We start from the raw sequence: 24,838 nt of genomic DNA on the forward strand, positions 1-24,838 counted from the left end.
GAACCCACACTGCAGAGGCTGCAAACAGCCTCACAACGCTGCGCTCAACCTGCTGCGCCACCAGGGAGGCCCTTAACTCTTCATTTTTATTTTATTTTTAAAAAGATTTATTTTATTTATACAAGAGTGGGGATACAGGCCAGATGCATGGGCAGGTGAGAGGATTCACCAGAGACAGAGTGGGGAGCAGAACAGGCAGACTGATGAAATACACTGCTGAGGGGAGCAGCAGGCGAGATAGGAGAGGTCTGCTCGCCAAGTGGGTTGCTCCGAGGACTACAGGGATTGAACCAGCACTGCAGAGGCTGCGGACAGCTTCACAGCACTGTGCTCAACTGCCTGCGCCACCAGGGAGGCCCAACTCTTAATTTTTATTAGCCATCATGTGTTATTGTTATTTATTATTAGCTATTTTTATTTGTATTAACTCTTATTTTTAGTGCTTACTTATGCAGTTGTTATCATCAATGACCTGGGGATGAGATAGGGTGGTTGTCTAAGTAATTTGTGTCCCTGGGGAGAGGGGAGATGAAGGCCCATATGCAGGGCAACAGAGCCATTGGAGGTTCCTGGTCATTGTGTGACCTGGGCTCTGCCCAAATGGGAACAAAGGTCATTTGTGACAGGCAGGTTCCCTTCTTGGGAATCTGGACCAGAATTCCCTGAATAATCTCCAGGTGGTGGTCAGTGGGTCTGGATGTGGATTGAGGTGAGCTATTTAGAAGGAACTCAGAATAGGGTTCACCCTCTATCAGCTACAGTCACCCACTGTATTCATCCAGTGTTGAGTCCAGTAAACAGGGCCTCCTCAGGTCACTGCCAACAGGTCTTCACGGAATAACTGGTGGCTGAACTCTGTGACCTACCACCAAGCACCAGCATTGGGTACCTGTGCCACCAGACCTCACCCCAGAGGACACTCACACTTAATTTTATGTCTAAAATATTTATTTTCAGGAAATGTTTGTGATTGCACAACAGAAGGACTGTGTGTGGTATGCAGAGCTGCCACAGGGACCTATGGCAGGATAACTGGATCACCGCAGCCACACAATGAGAACTTGGAAGGTGGCCATCACTGCAAGGCCTGGGGCCAGGTGAGGGGAGGATTTTGAGAATGACCACTTAGTTGACAAACTGGGTGTCTTGGTTAGTTTCTGCTCTGGAACCATATACTGCCTCCGAGGCTGACTGGGGAGGATGGAGCGACAAGGATTTTCCAGCTGTTCATCTGTCCAAGGGAATTCATCCTCTAACGGGCTTTGTCCACTCTTTTCCTCCCGGACCTGCAGGCAACAATCGTTGGGCAGCAGCTCCATAGAGCCCACTTACCAGACAGGGGGATCTGAACTACCTGAGCCCAGCCCAGCATACCTGTTCCACCTGTTGAAAGACTCGTAGCAGGTTTCCTCGGAGGACGCCTTGAAGCTCTTCCTCGCTCCAGCCACGCCTCAATAACTCTGCTATCAGAACCGGGTACGTGGACACATCCTCCAGCCCCTCTGGGAACCTGTGGCCAACAGTCTGTTAGCCTTTGGGTCTCATACCTGTTCACCTGTTGCCTGGTCCTGACTCAGAACCACAGTCCCTTATGTGTCCAGGGTCCACATATAGGCCCACATATAGGTCCAGCCCAGGTCAAATAGGGGAAATGGAGACTTGGGAGAGAGTAAATGACTCACCCCTGTTCTTCATCCTTTCGAGGGCCCCTAAATCTCCCTAGTATCTATCAAAACTCACTGAATTGTATTAAGATCAATGCCTTTCAGGCCTCAATGGTGGTGCAGGGGTTAAAGTCACAGTGCTATCAAGGTATTGCTAGCCACTGCAACATGAGTTCGAGCCCACATATGAGATCGAACTAACCCACATATGGCGCAGCAAATCTCTCCTGTCTCTCCTGCTGCTCCCCTCAGTAGTGTATTTCAGTTAGTCTGCCTTTTCAGCTCCCCACTCTGTCTCTGGTGAATCCTCTTTTCTTTCTTTCTTTTTTTTTTTTTTTTAAGATTTATTTATTTATTTATACAAACACTGGGCATAGTCAGAAGAGTGGGAGGGTGAGAGAATTCACCAGAGCCAGAGCAGGGAACAGAACAGGCAGAACGGCGAAATACACTGCTGAGGGGAGCAGCGGGCGTGGCAGGAGAGGTCTGTCGCACCATGTGGGACCCTCGCAGGCGGCCGGGGATCGAACCAGTGCTGTGGAGGCTGCAGGCAGCTTCGCAGCCCAGCGCTCAACCGCTGCGCCACCAGGGGAGGCCCACTGGTGAATCCTCTTATCCCCCTGCACCTCTGGCCTACACCCCAGTTCTTGTATGCATAAATAAATCCTTTAAAAAAAAACAAACAAACATCTGGGCCTCCCTGGTGGTGCAGGCGGTTGAGTGTAGCACTGTGAAGCTGTCTGCAGCCTCTGCAGTGTGGGTTCGATCCCAGCCGGCCTCGGACATACCCACATGGTGGGGCAGACCTCTCCTGTCTCGCCCTCTGCTCCCCTCAGCAGTGTATGTCAGTCAGTCTGCCTGTTCTGTTCCCTGCTCTGTCTCTGGTGAATCCTCTTACCCTCCCACACATCTGGCCTGTACCCCAGTTCTTGTATGCATAAATAAAAATAAATCTTTTAAAAAAAATCTATGCCTTTCACTGAGTGCAAATATTTCCTTTATTAAAAAAAAAAAGAAAACCATTTCAAGAACTGGGCTGACCTCCTGCGTGCACAGACCTAGCTGCAGGCAGAGAAGATGGTGAGCCCACACCAGATCTTGCTAAGAGTATGCTCTGAAGCAATGGGTCTTTTACCACTGCTCCTGTTGGACAGATCTCTCTGGGGGCTTAGCTGAATATGATGACCCAGGAGAGGAAAGGAGACGGGAGAGCCCAGGACCTAGACCCTGGGAGTGGGGAGATGCTGGGTGACCCAGCAGACCCAAGGCTATGGTCAAGGCCTGGGGGACACGAGGAACACATGTGGTGGGCATGTGACTGTGAAAGCCCCACTGCTGCCCCAGTCCCAAATGAACTCCATGGAACACTCACTCGCCAGCTCCATCATAATCTCCACCAATCCCGATGAACTTGGATCCAATGACTGCCCGGATGTGGTCAAAGTGATCTAGGGGATGGAAAGTCACTAGTGAGGTAATTTCCAGGGCAGGCGTGGGCATGGAGACTGACTGTGCCCATTCCCCTCCTTGTAGCCTTAGGCACCTAGTGTGCCAACTTAAGGGTCCTGAAGTTTGATCAGAAGTGGTGTCATCTGGCTCTGGATTGGAATTTAGAGTTAACAAACTGCAGAGCCACCTATTCGGGCCATTTCCCATGTAGCATTCACCTAGCCTCCCGTTCTTTTGAGAACTATGGGGGTTCCTTTCCATGGAAGTGGAGATTGAGAGTGACAAAGATCACAGTCCCAGAAACTTAAAGAGCTCCCAATTCCTTGGCTAGAGGCAGGGACACTTTGGGAAACCCTACAATGGCACAGATGGTTGGCTTCTGACCTCTCTGTCTATGCCCCCCAATGTCCAACTGATGGCTCCAGTTCCACCTGGCACAAAGGGGCTGTGTACCATCTAACACTGGGTTTGGGAGAGCTGTGCCAACTGCTGGGTCTAATCATAGGGGCTGTTCTGAGGCTTCCACAAAGCCCCTGGTCTAACTCAGAGCTGGTCAGAAGCCCACAGTAGGGTTTACCTGCCACGGTGGACACGTTGGCTAACGGGTTGCACTGCAGCACCCCCACGGACAAGGATACCATCACGATACCACCATTGTTCTTCTGCAGGGGTGAACAAATGGACACTCAGCTTGGCCCCCCCAGCACGACCACCTGCCTGTTCACCTCTGGGCCCCTGTGAGGAGGGCATTCTCTTTGGGTTTGTGAATGGAGGAGTCTCAGTCCTGGTTTGGATGGAGGTGTCTTGGCCCTGGGTTTATGGGGTACAAACATTTAGGGGCTGTAGGCTTGTGGAGTTGAAAATGTTCAGGTGTGAGAAAATCAAAGGAGCAGGGGCTCGGGTTCAAGGGCTCCTGGTTCCAACCTCTCACTGTAGATTTGAGGGCTAGGCTAGGGCAGTCTCACCAGAAGCTGCAGGATCTCATCAGGAACATTCCGGGAGTTCTCACACACTGCCCGGGCAGCTGAGTGGGAGAAGATCACAGGTGCTTGTGACACTTCCAAGGCCCGTCGTGCCACTGTGTCCGACACATGGGATAAGTCTACCATCATGCCCAGGCGGTTCATTTCTGCCACAACCTTCTGCAGACACAGGTTGAAGAGAAGACATCAGGGGTGCACATATGCAGGGCGTGCACCATATGCAGGGCGTGTACATTCTTGTACATATGAAGACATCAGGGGTGCACATATGCAGGGCGTGTACATTCATGTGGAGCAGGGTATGGGACCAGGGTCCTTACCTCACCAAAGCTGGTCAGCCCACTGACATTACTGTAGAAGGCGTGGATGCCCTTAGTTGAGCTCTCTGCCCTGCAGAGTGATCGGGAAGCTATAACTTGTCCACAAGAACCAAGAGGTACTACCAAACCCCTTTATCCCTGCAACCCCCAGAGCAAGAGCAGGACTCAAGCTGGGCTGTGCCTGGCAGTAGGAGGATGCCCCACTAGGGATCCAGTCTTGCTCTTTGAACCCCAGCTCCCCTCCCCACTCCAGCATCAGCACTAGATCCCAGGGATAAAGTGTGGTCTGGATGCTGTGTGATCTGGGGCAGATCTCTGCCTCAGTGGGCCCAGACCACCTGCACTGTGCTCACCACGGCGTGTTGCAGGTGTGGGTGAGTGTCAGGTAGCGCACACCCAACATATAGAAGGTCCGCAGGATGGAGAGGCTACTGTCCAGCGAGTGGCCGCCCTCTACACCAATGAGGCAAGCCAACTTCTGGGTACTGTTAAGAGCTGGGGGCAGGTAGATGAAAAAATCACTTTCAGAGGCTGGGGCAACTCAACCAAGTCCCTAATGCCCCTCACCAGCCCACCCCCCCCAGTCCACCTACCCTTAACTGAGGTCACAAGCTCCAGCTCAGGGTAGGAGGCGCACATGCGATGGATGAGGTCGATCTGCTCCAGGGTGAGGAGCAGGGCATCCCGGTCCTGGGTCGGGCAGGGGACGTAGGCTGACCAGAACTGGGAAAAGTTCAGGGGTTGGATAGGGGCAGCTTGGAGCTCCCTGGGCTTCTCATAGCCTCCACAGCTGACATAGTACCCAGTGGGTCCGGCTGTCACATGCAACACCCGCTTGTTCTGAGGCATCTGGATGCCCACCAAGCTGGCTTACTGTGGCCCCTCAGCCCCCTTCTGGCACTTTTGGCATCACTATGGTAACCTGAGTTCCCATAAGACTAACTTGTGGTGTCTCCAGGGCCCCCACCTGCCCCAGCAGCCATGCTGTGGCACCCTGTGTGTCCCTGTCGTACCTGGGCACCCACGAGACCGTCTCTGAGTCTGTCCAGGTTGGTCTGGCCATCGCTGAAATTTCGCAGGTTCACATTCTGTAGCCTATTGTAGTAAAACTGCCGCAGGACCAGGGCGATGTCATTGTGGCTGGAGGAAGGCCAAGGCAGGATCAGTCCAGGGGCAAAGGGAAGCGTTTTTCTTAGGCCTCGGGATCAGGCAGGGCAGGCTGCCTGACCTGGATGAGCCTGGGGGACCCCATCCCACAAAACCCCAATCAACTGGAACAGACCCCTAGAGTTGGGGACCCCTGGGAGTTGGGGAGTTCCTACCAGGAAAAGGGTAATAGAGGGGAAAGGCACCCCTGGATCACGGGAGAGGCAGTGGGGGGAAACCTTCCCACTAATTCTGCGTGTTTGCCCCCCCCTTGTCGAGGGGTGAGCTCAGACTGCAAAGGGCCCCCCCACTTACGCACCCGTCCACGAGCGGGAAGTTCCGCATGAGGGTCCGCGCACGCTCCAGCAGACTCGCGGCGCTGGGGGTACCTAGCGTGACCGGGGTGCCGGGGGCCTCCAGTGTGGTCGAGGGGCTGGGGACGCTGGGGTTACTCAGCGCGGTCGGGGCGCTGGGGGCGCCCGGAGTGGTCGGGGCGCTGGGGGCGCCCGACGTGCCCTGGGCGCGGGCTACCGGCGGCGACGGCAGGAGCAGCAGCAGCAGCAGCAGCAGAGGCCGCCGGAAGGCGCGGGGGCCGTCGAGGCCCGAGGGGCGCATGCCGGGGCGGGGCGGGCCGACGCAGGGGCCGCTCCGAGAGCCTGAGAGGGGCGAGCAAGGGCCGGATGGCGGCGGGGAGCCCGACAGTCGACGCCTCAGACGCTGGGGCTTCGCCTCACGACGGGCCTGGAGTCCCCGACGCGGCGTCTCACGCGGAGGAATCCGTGACGCCGCGCCACGCGGCCGCCGGGGGGCGCCCGGCCCTCGGCCTCGGAGCACAGGGCGCCCCCGCCGGGCCGGCGGGCCTCCGCGGCCTCCGCCTGGCCTCGCGCTCCCCGCGGCCCCGCCCCGCGCCGCCCGGCCCCCAGCCTCGCTTCACGAGAGAGACCGCCCGGGGCGCCTGACTCTGTGGCCTGCGCCCCCCGACCCCGGTGTCCCGCCGCCGGGCCCTGCGTGGTAGGTATCGGGGAGGAGACGGTCTCTGGAAACGGGGAGTCAGCTTTTTGGAAGGGGCCCACGCCCTCTGACCTGCTCCCCTGCCTCACTCCCGGCCCAGCTCCTGGGACGCCAGCGGGGAGCCAGGAACTGTGAGGAGCAGCCTCCCCACCCGAATCTTCCCCTTGTCGCCTCAGGAAAGGGCCCTCACCTCAGAAGCTGCTGTTCCCCACCAACACCCTCTAACAGGGATATTAGGGTGTGAATTGAGCAAGCATCTGGGGAGGGTCAAAAAACCTTCCTTGGGCCTCCCTGGTGGCGACAGGGGTTAAGCACAGCGCTGTGAGGCTGTCCACAGCCTCTGCAGCATGAGTTCGATCCCCCAGCCAGGGAGAAACCCACATGCCGCAGCAGACCTCTGCTGTCTCACCCACTGCTCCCCTCAGCAGTGTATTTCAGCCAGTCTGCCTGTTCTGTTCCCCACTCTGTCTCTGGTGAATCCTCTCTCTCTCTCTCTCTCTAACACACACCCACACCCACACCCCTCTTGCCTGTACCCCAGTTCTTTTATGCATAAATAAATAAATCTTTAAAAAAAAAAAAAAGAAACCTTCCTCCACAGAGCAGGAACGCAGACAGTAGGCTATCTCATTGCAAGGAAATGAAGCTATTTCCAGACCCCCAGCAACCTTCCACCCAGAGCTGCCTGCTGACCTGCTGGCCAGGATCCCTCCTACCTCACTGTGGAGGCCCAGGCCACACTGAGGCCAGAAGTCTGGGTCCTAAGGAAAAGCCTGGCATCTGGGATCTGCGACTACACGCGCCTTGTGTAGTAGGTCCTGTGAGTTCAGCCCTCCCAGAAAAGTCTAGGGTTGAGTTCCAGTCCTTATTCAGAAAACCCCACCCATTCCCAGCCTGAGGCCCTCAAGTAGCTGCTCCTTCAGGAATCCCCCATCCCCCAACACACACAGGAATGTCCTTTCTCACAGAATCCCCTCCTCCCGGAGACTCCAGGCTCTGTGCCCAAACTCCTTCATCTCAACATCTGTCTCTTAACTTTGTAAAAAACTTTGGTGCTCCGTGGAGCTGCTCCACCTTTGGAAACTTTCCCAGTTGGCTAGATTGATGAGCGCAGGGGCAGCAACCTAAGTCTGAGAACTGGTGGCCCCAGAAAAGGAAATAAGTAAAACTCTGGGAGAGGCACTGGAGGCCCTGGGCATATGTGAGGGATTGGGTGCTTGATGGGATCCTGCTGGCCAGGTGGGACAAACCCATGATGCTGTGCAGGTGGCCGGACTCTTCCCTGCCAGTGAGAGCAGGAGGGTTGTCTCCCAGCCTCTCTTCAGAGTGTGAGTGCCTAGGCCTCTCTGCCTTCAGAGAATAGTCCCTGCCCTGGGTGGCTCCATCCCCCCACCACACACCCCTGTCAGCAGCCTCCACTTACACCCACCCATGTTTACAGCCAAGTAGGGGAGAAGGAACTCTTTGTCTCTGGGCCAAAAAAGTGGGTTTGGGAAATAAGCAGTTTGTCTATTTCACTTTCAATAGCTTCCAGGGAAGAGGGGTTGTGAAAAACAGGGAAAAGATGGAGGAAGTTTAGACAAATAAAAACAGCTGATGACAGAGGAATGAGAGGGAGAATTTAGCCTTTTGAGTTTTTTTGTTTGTTTTTTTTTAAAGCCTTGCGGCATGGGTCAGATGTTGATTCTAGCCCCCCAGAGACAGGCTTGTTGAGCCAGAGAGGGTGGGTACCTGGTCTGGGGCAGATTCTTGAGGCAGCCAGTTTTCTGTGACATCAAGTGCAGTCCTTAAACAGGCCAGCACTGTTGGCCATGGCCTTGAGATCATCTTACAAAGAAGTCAGTCACAGAAACATGTGCCCAGATTCACACCCTTACACACCCAAGGGCATTAACACTCACACCCAAGAGGTGAGCAGCTTTTAGTCAGCAGGGTGGGCTGTTTGCCTCTTTATGTCACCTAATGTCAACTCTCTGTGCTCTGTGCTGAAACCTTATTGTCCAGGACCTCCCCCCACCACACACAACGTAAGTGGACAGACCTGGACACAGGGGCACTTTGGGGATAGAGGATATGACAAGTTATCCAGGTGCTAGCAATGGACGAAGGTCTGGCTCCAGAGTTGACGAGAATGTCATCCATGACGCTTTCTTCCTTCTGCCTGCTTCTTCCCTTTCTGTGCTTCTCTAAATCAACCTCCAGACTTCTCCCAGGTACATTTCTTCTCCTTTTCCCCCCGTTTCTTCCTTATTACAGGCCATTTTCATCTCTCACCTCCTGCTGGAGTCCCTCCTTCCAGTCCATTCCCCATAGAGTAGCCATGCTATCCCTCTTTGAAAAAAAAATTCGATATGCTCTTGCCTAAAGTTTTTCTAGGGGTTTTCATTGTTCTTAGGATACACCAGTTTTCTTTATTTGGCTTTAAGGTCCCGGGTGTCTTTTCACTGGCCTCCCTAATCTCAGTAAAGAGTACAAATCCCTTGACCTCTAAACTCTGGCCACACCAGTCATGTGCTGCCTGCTGCCACTGGGCCTTGGTACATGCTATTCCCCCAACCTCCAACTGGTGGGACTGTTCAGGCAGGGTCAGCACAGGACACTTGCCACCAGAGAGTGCCAAATGAGCAAGCAACTTCTCTTCTAATTCCTCACTTCCAGCCTCCCTGACACAGGGTTAAGACACAGCAGTATGAAAACTATCTGTAGCTACTGCATCACGAGTTCGATCCCCAGCCAGGGAGCTACCCACATGGCACAGCAGACCTCTCCTGACTCACCCACTACTCCCCTCAGCAGTGTATTTCATTCAATATGCCTGTTCTGCTCCCTATTCTGTCTCTGGTGAATCCTCTCCCCCCACCCTTCTGGCCTGTAACCCAGTTCTTATATGCATAAATAAATAAATCTTAAAAAATTTCTCACCTCTATGCAGTGTATGCATAAATCAAGAGCTGCAGAGGAGGCAGTGGTAGGAAGAGGCTTTGCCTGAGACCAAGCTGCGGCATTCAGACTACCCCCCACTGACCCCCAATATATTGCAAGACTGCGTAGGGAAGGAAGAAGTCAGGTTGAGTCATAGATGCACAGGCCACCTCATGTGGTCAGAGAGCAAGAGAGCTTTTTCGTTATCTAGTGTTTCCCAGGTGATGGTCAGTTCTGTTCAGGGCTCCTTGGTCCTGGACCCATGAAGCTCCTCCTGCTTTCAGGATGTTGCTCTGTTTCTGCTGCCATGATGACTGAGTCAGAAACAGGAGTCTCCCCAGCCAGAAGACAATCTGGCTGCCATGGGCACACATCCTCCAGTCACAAAACTGAGGCTCCCGTTCCTGCATGGTGAACAGTGAGCACATTCTCCTCGCTCAAATGGCAGCCATCTTTGATGCCTGGAGTTGCAGTCACCACGAATGTATCTCAGTCTCCCACCTCCAGCCTTCTTAATCCCTATGCTTTGCCTCCACACTCTTGCCAGCCTCTCAGTCCAGCAGTCCTGGGCTGCTTTGTGATGGAAATGAGTGACCAGTGGGATCCTCTTGCCATCGGGTTCTGCCTGATTTTAGGCAGCGAGGATGATCCAGTAGAGTAGGTCCCCCGAGCATACAAGAGCTGGGGTACAGGCCAGAGGTGCGGGGGATGAGAGCATTCACCAGAGACAGAGTGGGGAACAGAACAGGCAGATCTACTGAAATACACTGCTGAGGGGAGCAGTGGGTGAGCCAGGAGCGGTCTGCTGCGCCATGTGGGTATCTCCCTGGTCAGAGATCGAACTCGTGCTGCAGTGGCTGTGGATAGCTTCAAAGTGCTGAGACTTAACTCTTTGTGCCACCAGGGAGACCCCTCAACCTACATTTATTGAAGAGGCAGTTGGCTTGGAGCTCAGGAGGCTGCTGTTCTCCATCCTTCAGGAAACAAGAGTGGTAACAGCAGTGGTGACATGGCAGAGCAGCCAGAGCTACTGTGAGCCCTGCACAGCGCTGCCAGCTTGATGGACTTAATCCATCTGTCCTCAGAGGCTCCCACAAGGTAGTTTCTTACCAACTTCATTTTCTAGTGAGAAAATTGAGGTTCAACCAGGTGAACTTAACTTTCATAACCAAGACCTGGCATCTGGAGCTGGAATCTGAAACCAAAATTCCTTTGACCCCAGATTTTTCCTGCTTTGCTCCCCCTAATTCTGTTCTCCCTCTGTGTCTGTTTCAGGTGTGAAAGTAGATTTTAATAGACAGATGCCCTTTCTTGACCTCTGTACACCTCTGTCTAGAGACCTCTCTGAATCCAAATCCAGAATGCTGGGCAAGAAGATTCCAGAATTGGACATAGCCCGAGAAGATGATAGAACAGATTGTGCAGGTGAAATGTACTCTGTTGTTTGGGGCTCTCTGGGACCCAGTCCAGCCCTGTCCAAAGTCTGTGGGTTCTCCATGCCCTGAAGGAGCAGAGCTGTGGAGAATGCCGGTCAGCTACTTGATTGGGTCTGCCCTGTCTGTGGCTGCACATGCCCTCTCATCTCCTGTTTTTCCTGCCAGGCTTGCCAGGGTGGGCTGAACTGACCCCAGCTTTGGTGAGGATTCATGGGACACAAAGCCACCTGGGGAAGCCAGCAGTGGCAGGGAGAGTAGCCCACTGGTCCTGGGAGAGAATCTTCTTTGAACCTGCTGAGGGGGAATCCAGGTGTGGGGAGACCACCTGCTGGGCAGGCAAATGATGGCATTGATGCCTTCCTGGTCAAGTCAGATGGACTTTCTTGGACCTTCCAGTTTGGCTGCTGCCTCTCTCATCAGGAGAGGCCTTGGATTCTTTCCATCCCTCCATTTGTCCAGACAACCTTTACTGATCACCCTCTGGGGCTGGCCTGCTGGGGTGTGCAGTGAGGGGGATGGACAGGACTCTAGTTATCTGTCTCACGTGCTGGTACACAGAAGGTTAGGCTATGGGGGCACCAGGTGCCAGGAGGCAGCCCTGTTCAAACCACCCTCTGCTGTGTGGCCTACGTGATCGCTCATTGAGTCTCAAGTTCAGACTTGCTGTCTTCTCTGCTCCACCCAGCCTGCTCATCTCTGCAGCCGATCTGACCTGTCTTCTTTCTGCAGCAACACACGACACACAGCTCATAGAACTCCCTTCCCTAGAACCCTCTGTGCTTCCTGGTTTAACAAACTATCTTTTGGGGAGAATAGCTTCGCACCTCCCTGTGTGCCAGGCTTCACTCTCCCTCGCCAGAGCTTCCAGGCCCAGCCCTGTAACATGAGCCCCTATGTGCCTTCCTCCCTCCCATCTGGTAATCACCACCTAGTTTACAGAGTCTAGAATTATTTTTGTTGTGTTTTGCCAGATTGTTCCTCTGGGCTGTTTGTATTTCACAAATGGGTTTTTTATGTTTCACAAATGAGTGAGGCCATCTGGTAACCGTTGCGCACTTATTTCATTTGGCGTCATCACAAGATCCATCCACATTGTCAGGCTCTGTGTTTCTTTCCTTTTTTTAAAAAAAATTTACTTATTTATGTGTAGAAGAATTGGAGTGTGGACCAGGACCAGAGGTGTGGGGGTGAGAGGATTCCCTAGACACAGACTGGAGAGCAGAACAGGCAGATCTACTGAAATACACTGCTGAGGGGAGCAGCAGGTGAGACAGAAGAGGTCTACTGCACCATGTGGGTCACCTCCCTGGCCCGGGATCGAACTCAGGCTGCAGCTGTAATAACATGATAGCACTGAGACTTAACCCCTACACCACAAGGGAGGACCCAGGCTCTGCATTTCTTAAAGAACCTGCCTGTCCTGCCCCAATTTGCAGAGGTGTCATTGGAAGAACCACAGAGTTAGAAGCTGCACCCAAAGTCTTTTTTTGAGGACTTAGAGGACCCCCAAAAGGTTGTCTAGAAGGTCTAGCGGCTCAGCTACCCCTTGTGTGAATGAAATTCAAGGGAACAGGCAGATTTGGGGTTGGCCTTGAAGAAGCTGCATTTCAAGTCAGATGCTGTTAAACAGAAACTGGTTTTATTGAGCATTAAGAGACCCCATTGGGGCCAGAAAGGACTGGGAAAAAAAAGGTACGTGTCAGTCTCAGGTAGGGTGCTGCTTGACTCTCTCCATCCTGTTCCTCCTCCAGGAGGTTGTCCTGGCTCTCTCTCCTGCCTCCTCAGACTCCAGCCAGGAGGCTCCCTGGGCAGCCACAGGAGCCCACTTGGTAGGCTAGGCCCTTGTGAAGGCCACTCCGCACCTGCTTCCTGCTCCCGGATCCCCTGTGCGGACTTTTCTTCCCTCTGCCCGAGGAGGGACTCTAGAGGATTGAGCCCAGCAGCATCAGGCTTTCTTTCAGTCCAGTCTGCCCTGGGGTGTTCAAAGCAGCCTCTCACTTGATACCTCAGCTTCTGAAGCTCCTTTCCGTGGCCACTTAGCATGGAAGGAGACTCCTGGCTGAGGAAGGCACACACGGAATGGCTGAGTTTCTAATCTCAGGTAGTGGACAGTGTGGGGGGTGGGTCACTGTGGGAAGAGGTGTTAGCTGTCCTCTTTACAGAGTGGCTCAGCCGGCGAGCTTCTGTGGGGTCAGCCTCCTGCCATCATACTGCAATCGTCGAATTTTGGGGCGGGAGCAACCGAGATCATTATCTGACTCTGCCAGAGACCGACGCCTCTTGGGAGCGCGGTTAGGGACTGGCTTCTGTGCTTCCACCTTTACTGGTGTGGCCACAGGCGCATCTCCATAGGCCCGGTAGCCTCCAACCAGGCAGTATGTCTCCCCGTGCCAGCCCACCTGGGTTTCTCCACACCCTCGGTAGAGGACATGGTAGTGGCCAGGTGTAGGGGGAGAAGCTGGCGCCACCGCTGCTAAAGAGAAAATCAAAAGGGCCTAGTCATTTTTACTGTACAGTGCGCCCTCCCAGGACCTCCCCTGTCTCATGTCTCTCCCTATTTCTGCCTGAAGCCCTCCTTGGCATCTAAACCATGTAGGGGTCTCTTGGAGAAGGGATGTTGGCTACAAAGCCAGCCTGTGGAGCCTGTCAGCTGTACCTCAGAAAGTCTGTTTTCTATTCCCAGAGAAAACAATCCCCAAATAATTACAATCAGAAACCCCTTCATCTCTCCCACAACAGAGTGACATTTTTTAAGGTCTGTGTCACTTTTGAGGTTGGAAATGCCTTCAGTTTTTGGAAAAGAATCTAATATACATGATTAAGCCCCCATCCCATCTCGGTGACTTCTCTTGAGCCCCTTCATCCTGCCTGTTCAGCCACAGTGAACTCCGGGCCTCTCATACTCTGAGCTAGATAGATGAGGGAAAGGCCAGACACCGGAGTGACCCTGGGGTGCAGTGAAGGGTCAGTTTCCAGCCACCAAGTCTCAGAGCAACCCGAACTCCGAGACACTATTTCCTCAGACCTGCAGTCTCGCCATCACTTCCTCAATCCGCGTGCCTCCTCCACACTTCCCATCCGTGCGACACCCCTTTCCCCACTACTCGGCTTCTCAGACAGGGATGTTTCTGAGGGCACTCAGGCGGATGTCTGCATGACAGTGGGATAAAGGTGTGTGGGTTTGAAGCTGAGGTTCATGAGTGGTTCTCGATAGTTCTTCCTCCAACTGCTCTATTTATCACTTGCCAACAAAAAACGCACTTGGCTTTTACTGAGGTCGTGGGGAAAGGGTCTCAGTGGAAGCACGTAGTCGCCCAAAATGAAAGGCGATATTTATAAAGATCAGAACCTTCCTGAACACTTGCCCAGAGGTACCATTTCACTTGCTCTCAGCAGTGAGCGGCCACTGTGGTCTGTGTCCGAAGGCCATTGGTGATAGCTGGGGCAGTTCAGAGTTTTGGAGGCCATATGAGGTGGTATATACATCGATGCCTCTTGTGCAGATGCCCGGCCTAGGCCTACCTGCTGTGTTGCCCTCCCAGGGGACTGAGGACAAGTTAGAGTGAATATAGAAGATCCGGTCAGACATTCTCTCTCAGGAAACCAAACTGATTGGTGTCTCGTAGAGAACTGGTAGAAAGCTTCCCCAGAGTACCACGTTTCTGTAGTTACCCTGCCATGGAAACAGTGATGCAACCTGTGAGGTCATCATTAGTCTGTGAGGTCACATAAGGAACCTGAGGGGCAGGCCTCAGGCTTTTGAGGTTTTGTGGACAGTAGGGTGGATGCAGAGGCGCATCCTGCCCGGGCCCTGACACCTAGCCATTCCTTGTGAAACATACCTATGGGCTTAGCACAGTCAGTGTTCCCAGGAGGGCAAGAGAAACCCACATTCTGAGACTGGCTTGAGAGGCAGGACTACCTGACACAGCTACGTTGTCAGGCACTATGTATTAACAGTTGGAGAGGCAGAGATCTGTGTGGACTGGGGGATCAGGGAGGGTGCCTTGGAGGTGGGCCAGAAGGACAGGAAGATTTGGACACATGGAAAGGAGGGAAAACATTCTATTCGAGGATAAAAACAGACAAGCTCTTCTTTATCGCAAATGCAAATTCGTAAAACCCTCAGTATTTTGTTACCATGGACTCAAAGAACCAAGAGGTTCGGGGCCTACCTGGAGCTAGGCAGGCAGTGGGGAGGTGTTGTGCTCAGTGGTGGGGCTTCCCAAGGGGGTTTTGATTCGTAGCTGATGACAGTGTGAGGAGCAGTGCGTCACATTTCAAAGGGACAGTGGGAGAGATGTTCAAGGTGCTCCAGGGCAAAACGAGTGTCCCTTGTGACTAAAGTGGGAGTGGGGTCATTTTAGTATGAAATTCAAAACAAATTCTTCATGACTATAAAAAGAACAACCTAATTTACAGTTCTGACATCCTCCCTGCCCCCCGCCCCCCATGAAAGGGTAGGCTGTCAGCTCAGCAGCAGCCAGGTAAAGGTGAAAAGCATGGTCCATACTATGAAGAGGTGTTAGTAACAGATGATTCGGTGCTACTCAGAGGAGAAAGAGACAAATCTGCCTCAGCTCTTAGACCAGGCTTGTTGGGGCAGCCTTTGGCCAGTGTGGTTCCTGGTCATAACCTTCCATGGGGAGAGTAGTCCCTATTGCTGAGGACATTTGTGTACTGGGGCTGCTGTGTCCCAGGGGATGTGCCCAGAAGACAGAGACTGCTGGGCTGCCATTTTGGAGGGTGGACAACCCTAGCATCTTCTCTCTACTCCCAAGATGCTTGAATTAGGGTGGTACATGTTAGGAAAGATGAAGTCAGGCCTAATGAGAGAAAATTGCTTTGGGGGAGAGATAGGAGGTAAAGTGTGAAGGGAAGGGCTCTGGAGGAAGTTCTGGCAGGTTCTTCCTCCAGTCCTCTGGAGAGATTGTCTGGGAACTCCTTCTGATCTGGAGGGGTACTGATGTCTCATGAAGACCTGGCTGGGACTTTTGGGAAGGCACTATACTTCAGACAAATGATTTGTCAATCTTGAGAGAGCTTGAGACTCACCTGTGGATTCCATAAACAACTGAAAGATACTTGTGTGTGGATTCTTGGGCCAACCCAGAGAAAATGTATGTACCCAGATCAGGTTTGGGGCCCAGGAGTCTGCACTTAAACTACTCTAGGTATAGATGTAAAAAAAGGATATTTAAGGAAAACTGACATATAGATATTTATGCAAGAACCACATTTGTGAAAAGCTGGCAGGTGTAAGAACACAACCCTTGGTACAGACAAACCAGATTCTGTCCTGTGTACCTGTGTGATCTTGAGCAAGTTCTTTTATCCCTCTGAACCTGTTTCTTCATATGGAAAAGAGAGCTAGGGTTATACATTTAGTGCCATGTTCTGTTCTGGCAAAGGCTCCCTGGGCCTATTTTTATTCTCTGTAACCTTGTCCTTATCAATGTGCAATTATCGTTAAATTCTTTTTGTGAAATGTTGTATTTGATTCTCAAGTGTTTGTTACTTTAGGCAAAACTTATATAATGGTGCAGAGAATGAAACCAAGGAGATTTTGAGAGGATGCTATCTGCTTATTTTGCCAGTTTTGGAAACAGTTTTATCCCCTCTCTTCTTCCTCCACCAAGACATAGAAAAGAAGGCACTCCAATACTTTGGAGTCACTTTGCCTTTTATTCTCCTGACAGGAGATTTCACCAAGTGTGTCCAAGCTTGCCAAAGGCATTATTGGTGAAGAAGACTTCTCTCTACTGTTAATCCCATTCACTTTTCCTTCTCTGAGGGGATTAATGGAGATGCTTTGGGGCAGGAAATAAAAATGTTAAACTAAAACAGCAATTGAAGGAAACTTTTTCCTAGATGCGCTAGGTTAAGGGTGTGAATCTTCTCAGAATCCAGTGACTTCTACCCCAATGGTAATTATTATTGGGGAAGACCCATGAAAACATCACTTGTTAGAAATGACATAATACAAAGTCAAAATCCACTTTATTTGTCACGAATCATGTGAAAGACTAGAGAGCCAAGCTTAGAGGCTTACCCTCCAATGCTGGCCGACAGCTTACCTTTTGAAGCTAGTTCACTAGATATTCAGGGAGGTTATGGAGAACCCCAGTGCATCCTACTGATAAGTGTGCTCACCCACCCAGGACTCAGGGAAAAATCCCTGTTATGGCATAACATTTAATCCAGTTGAAATCAGGATTGCTAGGGCAAAGGCTCGCTCACTGAGGACGCTAGTCCTGGAAGGCTTCTTCTCCGGCGAGCTGCCAGCTCAATCTTCTGAACCAGACTCACATCCCAGGGATGGGTCACAAAGCTGATGACAGTGCCTGGTACCTCGCTCCCCACACGGCCCACCCTCCCGGCTCTGTGGATGTAGTCTTGCAGGGTGAGGGGGAAATCATAATTGATTACTAGCTCCACCTGGGTGCTGTCCAAGCCCCGAGAGGCTATGTCTGTGCAGAGAAGTATGTCTCGGGACCCATTCTGGAAGCCCTGGAAGATACCTGCTCTCATTGAGGCTGGCATTTGTCCCTGCAGCCTTAGGTGTTGGATTTTGTGGTCATCCATAATATACCCAAGCCAGTTTACAGTGCTCGAGGTATTACAGAACACCAGAACAGTCCCTGAAGGGCCAGTTCTACTGGCTTTTTCATGGTGTCTAAGGATCTGCACCAACTCAGTCACCTTCTCTGCTCCCTTCAGTCTCATAAATGTCTGTCTGACATGAGGCATGATGCAGTGGAGTTTGGAGCTGGTGATGGTGGTTAGGGATTCAGGGCTGGCAACTTTATTCAGCAGCTGGCTTACACCTTCGGGAAATGTGGCCCCAACCAATATTAACTGAGCTTTGGGATTGAAGGGGTCCTCTAAGTCAGCTGGGCCTTCTGCTATATGGCTCTTCTCCAAAATATACTCCACCATTTCCAGGAAGCTTTCATCCAACAGTGTGTCTGCCTCATCCAATACCAAGAAATAGAGCTGCTCCAGGCTGATCATATGACGCCTTAGGGCCTTCCACAATGCCCCCGGAGTGGCCACCAGCACATCTGCTGGAGGCTGTTTGGACAGTTGCAGACTGATCCTACTTATGCCATGGCCTCCGCCCAGATCCCGCACCTGGAGGCCCAAGTTGCTGCCCAAGGGTCGGGCAACGGCCCGCACCTGCTCAGCTAATTCTCGGGAAGGCACAAGGACCAGACCTCGTGGAGCAGGGATACGACAGGAGTCCAGGTTTGGCCAGTCCAAAAGTCGTTGAAGCAGGGGTAGCAGGTAGCTCAGAGTCTTGCCACTGCCGGTTTCTGCAGCGCAAAGGACGTGACGGCCACGAAGCAGTGGGGGAATGGTGCTCGACTGCACCGTTGTAGGCCGAACGACTTCTGGCGCAGCCTCCTTCAGCGCACTTAGCACGCGGAGCTCCAGACCCAGATCCGCGAAGGTGCGCTCGCGCGAGAGGTTCGGTTGCGCCGGTGCCTCGCGTTGCACGCGCTCGATGGAGAAGTGGTCGTGGCACGTGCGCCGATTCTTCCAGCCGCGTGAAGCGAGCGGCGCGCACTCCCAGCGGCCCAGCGTTAGGCGCGCAGGCTGGTTCAACTCGGGTCGCCGCGCCGAGACCAGCAGAGGACCGGGTCGCACCAGCACCGGCCGCCGAGGGCTCCGCCTGCCCTGCCGTTGTTCCTGCCGCGGCTGCAGAGCCCGCGGGATGCGCACCACCGGGAGAGATTCGTCGGGATTGCGGGCCGCGAGGTCCCGTCGAGGCGTCAGGAGCACCCGAGATGCACGCGACAGCAGCCGCGTCGGCCTTGCTAGGGCCATAGTTCGCTTGGTGTCGGAGAGGCGCACGGTAGTGACGTCAGAGCGCGACGGGGCTTCGCGGACGGTGGCCGGTGAGGCTCAGTAAGGCCTGCGGAGTTGGCGAACCGCGAGGAAGGAGGGAGGATCTGTGGAGTTCAGCGGCCGCGAGGTCTGTGGGCTCGAACGGGGCATGGCGACGTCGCGACACGGGCCACCTTTGGGGAAGGGCGCGCAATGGAGGCAAGACCAGGTGCCGACGACGCGTGGCCAGGGGAATCTGGCCTCATGCACCAGGAGGGCGGAGGGCTTCAGGCATTTGGGTGGGGTAGCCTGTGATTCTCCTTTGTCGCCCTCAAAGCTCCTGTGATGACTTGTGCCTTTTGCGTGTCTCCTCCTGAAAACTGCGAGGGTGCGGAGATGTTCTCTCAGATGTGGTGCCCACGCAAGGTTTGCTAAGAAGTGTCCGTGGAGAATCTGAATGAATGGTCAGGCCCGCGGTCGAGACTGGAGCCATGTGTCCCAGATAGCACCTCAGACATCCCTCTCTGAGGAGAGCCGAGAGCCTAGCTGGTGGCCTTCAGCTCATTCTTGTGAAGTGGGAGGTTAGGTTTTTAGGCTTTATTTCCAACGGACTGGTTTCTTCACACTTTTCCCCTTACTTTTCAGCTGAAGTTTAATCCCCTTTCCCTTGTTTCTCCTCCCAGCTTCTCCTCCTGAACTCAACACTCTTGAATGCCAGCGCCCCCCCCCCCCAACTGGCATCCCAGTCAGATACCTAAAATGCTTGAAGTGTAGTAGTGAGACAGGACCTGCTGTCCTATGGTCATGTATGTTGTTTGTCTCACATGGCCCTGGTCAGGCAGAATAATTTACTTGAATTCGGATGTTCAGGTTGCAAGGAAATCCTACATTATTTGTAGTTCATGAGCAGATCTGGAAAATGGGTCTCAGATCTTTTCTGTGCCCCACATTGCCTGGGCAGGGAGATAAGGTAAACGTTGATAACCATCTGGGGGTGTTTTCATGTTTCCAGAAAGTGTTTTAGTTTTATCAAATACCACTTACAAATATATTTTTAAAATTTCAAATACCATTTTGATACATGAGTACTCTTTCTGGAGAGTTGTTAACTAGTGGAGGAGAGAGCCATTGGAGAGAATAGTGGTTCTTAAGTTAGGGTGATTTTTGCCACCCTGTCCCCCAATCTTTTAGTGCCCAGAAACATTTTTAGTTGAGCCATCTAACGAGGTGGTGCTGGCAGCTAGTGGGTAGAAGCCAGGGATGTTGTAACATCTTATAATGCACAGAACAGCCTCAAAAGAATTGTCTGGCCCCAAATGTCAATCATGCATTGTAGAGAAACCCTGGAGAGAGGATGAGGACTGCGGAGAGGCTGAGGTCATCACATCTGCTGTCACTTCAGAGAGGCACATTTGCCAAACTCTTGCTCTGGCTCTGCCCCATGCCCAGAATCTGTAATGGGCACATTGATGCCTTTGTTTGTCATGCCCTTGGGGTCAAGAACTTTGGGGTTCCCTAAAACATAGGAAGGAGTGATTCAAGATGGTGAAGTTGAAGAAAAGAAGTTTAGGGAGAACAAAATTGCCCTCATGTATTTGGATAAAGTGCCATCTGGAAGATAGATGAGGTATGCTATGGGGTATATACCATTCCGGATGGCAGAACTGAAATCCATGGGTGACCCACGGGCAGATTCTGAATTTGACATAAAGAACTGCTGTTATAACTAGAATTACTTGGCTCTGTTTTGAGAGGTTGTTTTCAGTTATTGAAAAGTCTGTATTGCAGGTCCAGTGACTCCTGATTGATGATGTGATGGGTGGGAGTTCATATAATGAATACTCCAAGATGCTGTGAGTTTATTATGATTCTTCAAGAACTCAGAGCTTCTTATTCCTTAGCTAAATAGCTCCTTGGATATCTGACCTGACAGTTTTATTTGGTCTACATGTGCCACTTATTTTCAGATAGAAAATAAAGAATTTCCTTGCAGCAAACTACCATCATCTCTCACGTTGGTGCTAAAGAGTCCTTTAACTGGTTTCCCTGCATCTATCCTGGCTCCTAAGTCTGCTGTTAATACAGCAGTCACATGACCAAGTGAAACCTTGATCAGTGATGGCACTCTTTTATTTAAAGCCCTTTCTTGGCTCTTCTTTCGTGAAGAGCTAACAAAGTCCATAGTATCCAACAAGGCTCTATGGGATCAGACTACCATGTTCTGCTGCACACTCTGACATGGTGTGTCTGTTGCTTTCTTGTTTCCCTTCTGTGCTCCAGCTGTGCTGATCTCCTTGCTCTTCCTCTAACACGCCAGACCAAACCTGCCCCAGGGCCTTTACACTGCCTGTTTCTTCTGCTGTGCATTCTCCCACTAGATACCAACTTAGCTAAATCAAATCTTTGTTCTCATCGAAGCCTGCCTCCACTTCCCAACTTAAGGTTTTTTTTTTTAAAAGATTTATTTATTTATGCAAGCACTGGTTACAGTCAGAAGTGCAAGAGGGTGAGAGAATTCACCAGAGCCAGAGTGGGGAACAGAACAGGCAGACTGACAAAATACGCTGCTGAGGGGAGCAGCGGGCACAGCAGGAGAGGTCTGTCACTGCATGTGGGACCCTCGCCGGCGGCCAGGGATCGAACCGGCGCTGCAGAGGCTGCAGGCAGCCTTGCAACCCAGCGCTCAACCACTGCGCCACTGGGGAGGCCCTCAATCTCTCTTTTCCCTTCTCTTTTCTATAGCCCTACCCATGCTAACTGTTTTTGGTCTATGTCCCCCCCAGTAGAAAGGTCTATCAGAGTAGGAATTTTTATCTGTTTTGTTCTCTAGTGTATCCCAAAAGAGTCTAGCCCAGTGATTGGCACAGACTAGACCCTTAATACATACCTGTTGGATGAATGAATGAACATGTATTATTTTTATGATCAGAGAAAAGGAAAACAGACTGTCATGTGTTGGAAGGAAGAAAGCACACCTACCCTGGAGAGCGGAAGAATGGTTTTCTCCTTTTGAATTTCTGACTCATGTTTCCCTTCCTTCAGGCGATAGCCGAGGAGGAATGCTTGTGAACAGTCTCTCACTGTGCTACCACAACAAACTCATCTTAGCCCCTATGGTTCGGGTGGGGACTCTGCCCATGCGGCTGCTGGCCCTGGACTATGGCGCGGACCTGGTATACTGCGAGGTAAGGGGCTTCTATCACAAGTGTCGTGTCTCCTGCTGTGGGAGGAGTAGAGGGGGCAGAATGGGTACTGCTTCTCAGGTGCTCACGGAAAGCAGGGGGAAGCAGACACACAGGGCACCATGAGTTTTGTGAGCTCTACCCAGGGCCCTTGGCATGGTGGAGGCATTGTGCCTGGGCCAGGCTGATAAACAAGCATCCTGTCAGCCCACTTGCTGGCTCCTGTAGGAGCTGATACACAGTTAGTACATGAATGAATGAACTCAAGGTTAGGAAGAGGAAGAAAGACCAGATATAGGCCAGGGAAGCTGGAAGAAGTTGGTTTGGGAGCCATAGGATATTGTAGCAGGAGCTGGTGGGCCAGCGACTTGCTAGCTACGCTGGAGAATGTTAGGGCTTCAGACCCGGGTTTAGAAAGCATTTGCTAGCAAGAATATGGGTCCTCCCTGGTGGTGGCGCAAGGGGTTAAGGCACAACTTATGAAGCAATCTGCAGCCACTGAACCACGAGTTTGATCCCCTGCCGGGGAGCTACCCACATGGTGCAGCAGACCTCTCCTGTCTCTCCTGCTGCTCCCCTCATCAGTGTATTTCAGTCAGTCTGCCTGTTCTGCTCCCCACTCTGTCTCTTGTGAATCCTTTGGCCTGTACCCCACTTCTTGTATACATAAATAAATAAATATTAAAAAAATAAATAGAAAGCATCTGCTAGCAAAAATAGAATAACAGGAGCAGCTGCTATTAGTTAGTGGGGGAGTGTGGGTGGTAGTTCTTAATTTGGCATGTATCATAATTTTCTGGACAGCTTCTCCCTGGACTCCATTCTGTTAGGTCCCCCCAGTGGGTGTGAGAAGTTTAAGAAGCTACCCACTGCTTCTGATATTGCTGTCTTTAACAGCCACAGGTGGGGTGGCGACTGTGGGTATAAAAGGACAGCACAAAGAATCCTTGTGGTGAGGAAACTGTTATGTGTTCCCTCCCTCCCCAACCCCCCCAGGACCAAGGCAGGTAGACCAGTAGGGGAAGGGGTGGGTCCTACTTGTCCTGTCCTGGGTTGGTGACTGGGGACTGGACCACTGAGTATTGGACTTGGCACAGTGTGGTTCCTGGTGCCCCCTGGTGGATCCATTTTTGATCTGCAGGCTGGCATTGGCATAGCTACTCCCTGGAATCTGTAAAACAGTCTGGATCTTTATCTATATTATATCTTCCAGTCTACGAGTATCAGTTATGGTTTGAGGCCATTTACTTAGGTCTTCTTTTATTTCTTTCAGTATTATTTTGTAGTGTCCTTTGTGTAACTCTTTTGTGGGTTTTGGTTTCTCACCTCTATGGTTTCTCCTGAGAAATCAGTTGTTAATCTTAGTGAGAATCCCTTGCATAGAGTAAGTTACTTCTTTCTTGTTGCCTTCAAGATAATCTCTTTGCTTTTGACTTTCAGCAGTTTGGTTATGGTGTTTCTGGGTGTGGATCTCTGAATTTATTCTGCTTAGAGTTCACTAAACTTCTTAGATGTGTAGTTTAGTGTTTTTCATCAAATTTGGGACATTTTATTCCAATATTTCTTCAAATATTTTTTAACCCTTTCTCTCCTTCCGTTATTCATTTTGGTAGTGACTCTTTTTTTAAGGGGAAAATTCAGATTCTCAATCTGAGTATGTTTGTGTTTCTGAAAGCAAGACATGTCCCAAAGGTGCTATAACCAAACCAGAGCATAAAAGGTACCTGGATATGCTAATGATGGGGGCTGTCATGTGGAGTGACACTGCTGATTAACTGTTATGATTGGCGCAGTCAGGAAGCAGGCCGAGTGAATGGAGAAAAGTGAAGGGGCCTGCCTGGTGGTGCAGGGGTTAAAATCTCAGCACTATCATACTATCACCAGCTACTGCAGCATGGGCTTGATCCCCAGCCAGGGATCTAACCCACATGGTGCATCATACCTCTCACCTGCTAGCAGCTGTGTTATTTCAGTGGATCTGCCCATTCTGCTTCCCACTCTGTCTCTGGTGATTCCTCTCAGCCCCCATACCTCTGGCCTACACCCCAGTTATTGTATGCATAAATAATTAAAAGTAAACCTTTAAAAAAAACCTTTGTCATTTTGACAAATATAGATGTTTTCCCTACATAGCATATATAGATGTAAAAGGTAACTTGCTGTGGAGATGCTTGGATGAAAAACTTGACCACAAGGAAAAACAATGATTTCACTAATTAAGGGTGAAAAAAGAGGTTCCATTCTATATCCTTGGAACTAAGCAGTAGTGTTAGAGGGTGTGGGTGAGCAGGGCACTTGAGGTTTGAATGGTAACAATTTAGATTAATTTCTCCACTTAAACAATCAAACATCTGCCACGTGGCAGGTATGGAGGAAGCTGTGCATATGCTCAGTGGCACTTGCAATATGCCTGATGCCAGTGGTTCAGAGATAAAAAAAGGCAGCGCCTGGGTCCCCAAGACTCTTTTGTTGTAATGGGGAGACAGGGAAAAAAATAAGGTGTTTCAAGGACCATGTTTGCATCAACTCCTCTTGGGTCCTCTAAGGCTCATTGTTTGTGTGGCAACAAGACCTTCCTCAGGGAATTCGTATGAGATGGTAAAGGTACAGCAGGCACAACTGTAACTAGCACACAGACAGGTGATACAGTGGACTTGGCATGGGGTTGTGCAAATCCCATGGAGGATTAGTTACTGCTGCCAGTGCTGGGGACCCAGCAAGGACTTGCCTTGCTTTGCATTGCTCTTGTCCCAGCTGACACTCAGCCTGGCTGCTGAGCTGCTGTTTATAAGCACAAACCACTCAGTGCTGCCTACTTGTCCACGTGCCTTCTTGCTGTCCCTGAAACTGGGGTCACTGGCTGAAGAGGCTCTGTGTGGAGCTCTGCCCACCCTT

At 51.6% G+C, this 24,838-nt stretch overlaps 4 protein-coding genes across 11 annotated transcripts in view; 1 reads left to right on the plus strand and 3 right to left on the minus strand.

Moving 5' to 3' along the window:
- Positions 1-939: 939 nt before the first annotated feature.
- LOC119248974 (dipeptidase 2-like) lies at positions 940-6,300 on the minus strand. The gene is made up of 10 exons (XM_037515954.2): positions 5,882-6,300; positions 5,430-5,556; positions 5,010-5,139; positions 4,770-4,911; positions 4,417-4,486; positions 4,079-4,255; positions 3,691-3,775; positions 3,037-3,112; positions 1,375-1,510; positions 940-1,286 (listed from the first exon to the last, which is right to left on the minus strand). The coding sequence occupies exons 1-10, from the start codon at positions 6,175-6,177 to the stop codon at positions 1,038-1,040; spliced, it is 1,488 nt and encodes a 495-aa protein (XP_037371851.1). The 5' UTR covers positions 6,178-6,300; the 3' UTR covers positions 940-1,037.
- Positions 6,301-6,549: 249 nt separating this feature from the next.
- The window catches only part of DUS2 (dihydrouridine synthase 2), a 39,073-nt gene continuing 20,784 nt past the window's right edge, over positions 6,550-24,838 (plus strand). Inside the window, exons 1-4 of one of the 7 annotated variants that reach the window (XM_037515948.2) lie at positions 18,843-18,909; positions 19,099-19,187; positions 20,550-20,614; positions 21,804-21,946. In XM_037515948.2, coding sequence (XP_037371845.1) covers positions 20,596-20,614; positions 21,804-21,946 — 162 coding nt within the window. In that variant the 5' untranslated portion in view covers positions 18,843-18,909; positions 19,099-19,187; positions 20,550-20,595. The other 6 variants (XM_037515947.1, XM_054696926.1, XM_037515951.1 and 3 more) reach the window with 6 other exon arrangements.
- Positions 12,504-14,611, minus strand: DPEP2NB (DPEP2 neighbor). Of its 2 annotated transcripts, XR_005126015.2 has the most exons (3): positions 14,454-14,494; positions 13,957-14,081; positions 13,366-13,404 (listed from the first exon to the last, which is right to left on the minus strand). XR_005126015.2 is itself a non-coding variant. In XM_037515956.2 (2 exons), the coding sequence occupies exons 1-2, from the start codon at positions 14,518-14,520 to the stop codon at positions 13,100-13,102; spliced, it is 372 nt and encodes a 123-aa protein (XP_037371853.1). In that variant the 5' UTR covers positions 14,521-14,611; the 3' UTR covers positions 12,504-13,099. The 2 variants fall into 2 exon arrangements, 1 of the variants encoding a protein (XP_037371853.1); XM_037515956.2 differs by lacking the exon at positions 13,957-14,081 and having other exon boundaries at positions 12,504-13,404; positions 14,454-14,611.
- DDX28 (DEAD-box helicase 28) lies at positions 15,839-18,787 on the minus strand. Its single transcript, XM_037515953.2, has one exon. It carries the CDS (start codon positions 18,759-18,761, stop codon positions 17,151-17,153), a length of 1,611 nt encoding a protein of 536 aa, XP_037371850.1. The 5' UTR covers positions 18,762-18,787; the 3' UTR covers positions 15,839-17,150.

Source organism: Talpa occidentalis, unplaced genomic scaffold (assembly GCF_014898055.3).
Source record: "Talpa occidentalis isolate TD23 unplaced genomic scaffold, MPIMG_talOcc4v2.1 talOcc4.17, whole genome shotgun sequence".
NCBI lineage: Eukaryota > Metazoa > Chordata > Mammalia > Eulipotyphla > Talpidae > Talpa > Talpa occidentalis.

Bases quoted from the DNA above. Each gene is read 5' to 3' on its own strand.
- DDX28 (XM_037515953.2), bottom strand. From the start codon at position 18,761: ATGGCCCTAGCAAGGCCGACGCGGCTGCTGTCGCGTGCATCTCGGGTG.
- DPEP2NB (XM_037515956.2), bottom strand. From the start codon at position 14,520: ATGTCTGACCGGATCTTCTATATTCACTCTAACTTGTCCTCAGTCCCC. The intron at 13,405-14,453 runs GTAGGCCTAGGC...TTTTCTCTTTAG, and splicing joins CTGGGAGGGCAACACAGCAG to CAGCGGTGGCGCCAGCTTCT.
- LOC119248974 (XM_037515954.2), bottom strand. From the start codon at position 6,177: ATGCGCCCCTCGGGCCTCGACGGCCCCCGCGCCTTCCGGCGGCCTCTG. The intron at 4,912-5,009 runs GTAGGTGGACTG...ACCTGCCCCCAG, and splicing joins GCTTGTGACCTCAGTTAAGG to CTCTTAACAGTACCCAGAAG. The intron at 4,256-4,416 runs GTAAGGACCCTG...CTGTGTCTGCAG, and splicing joins GGCTGACCAGCTTTGGTGAG to AAGGTTGTGGCAGAAATGAA.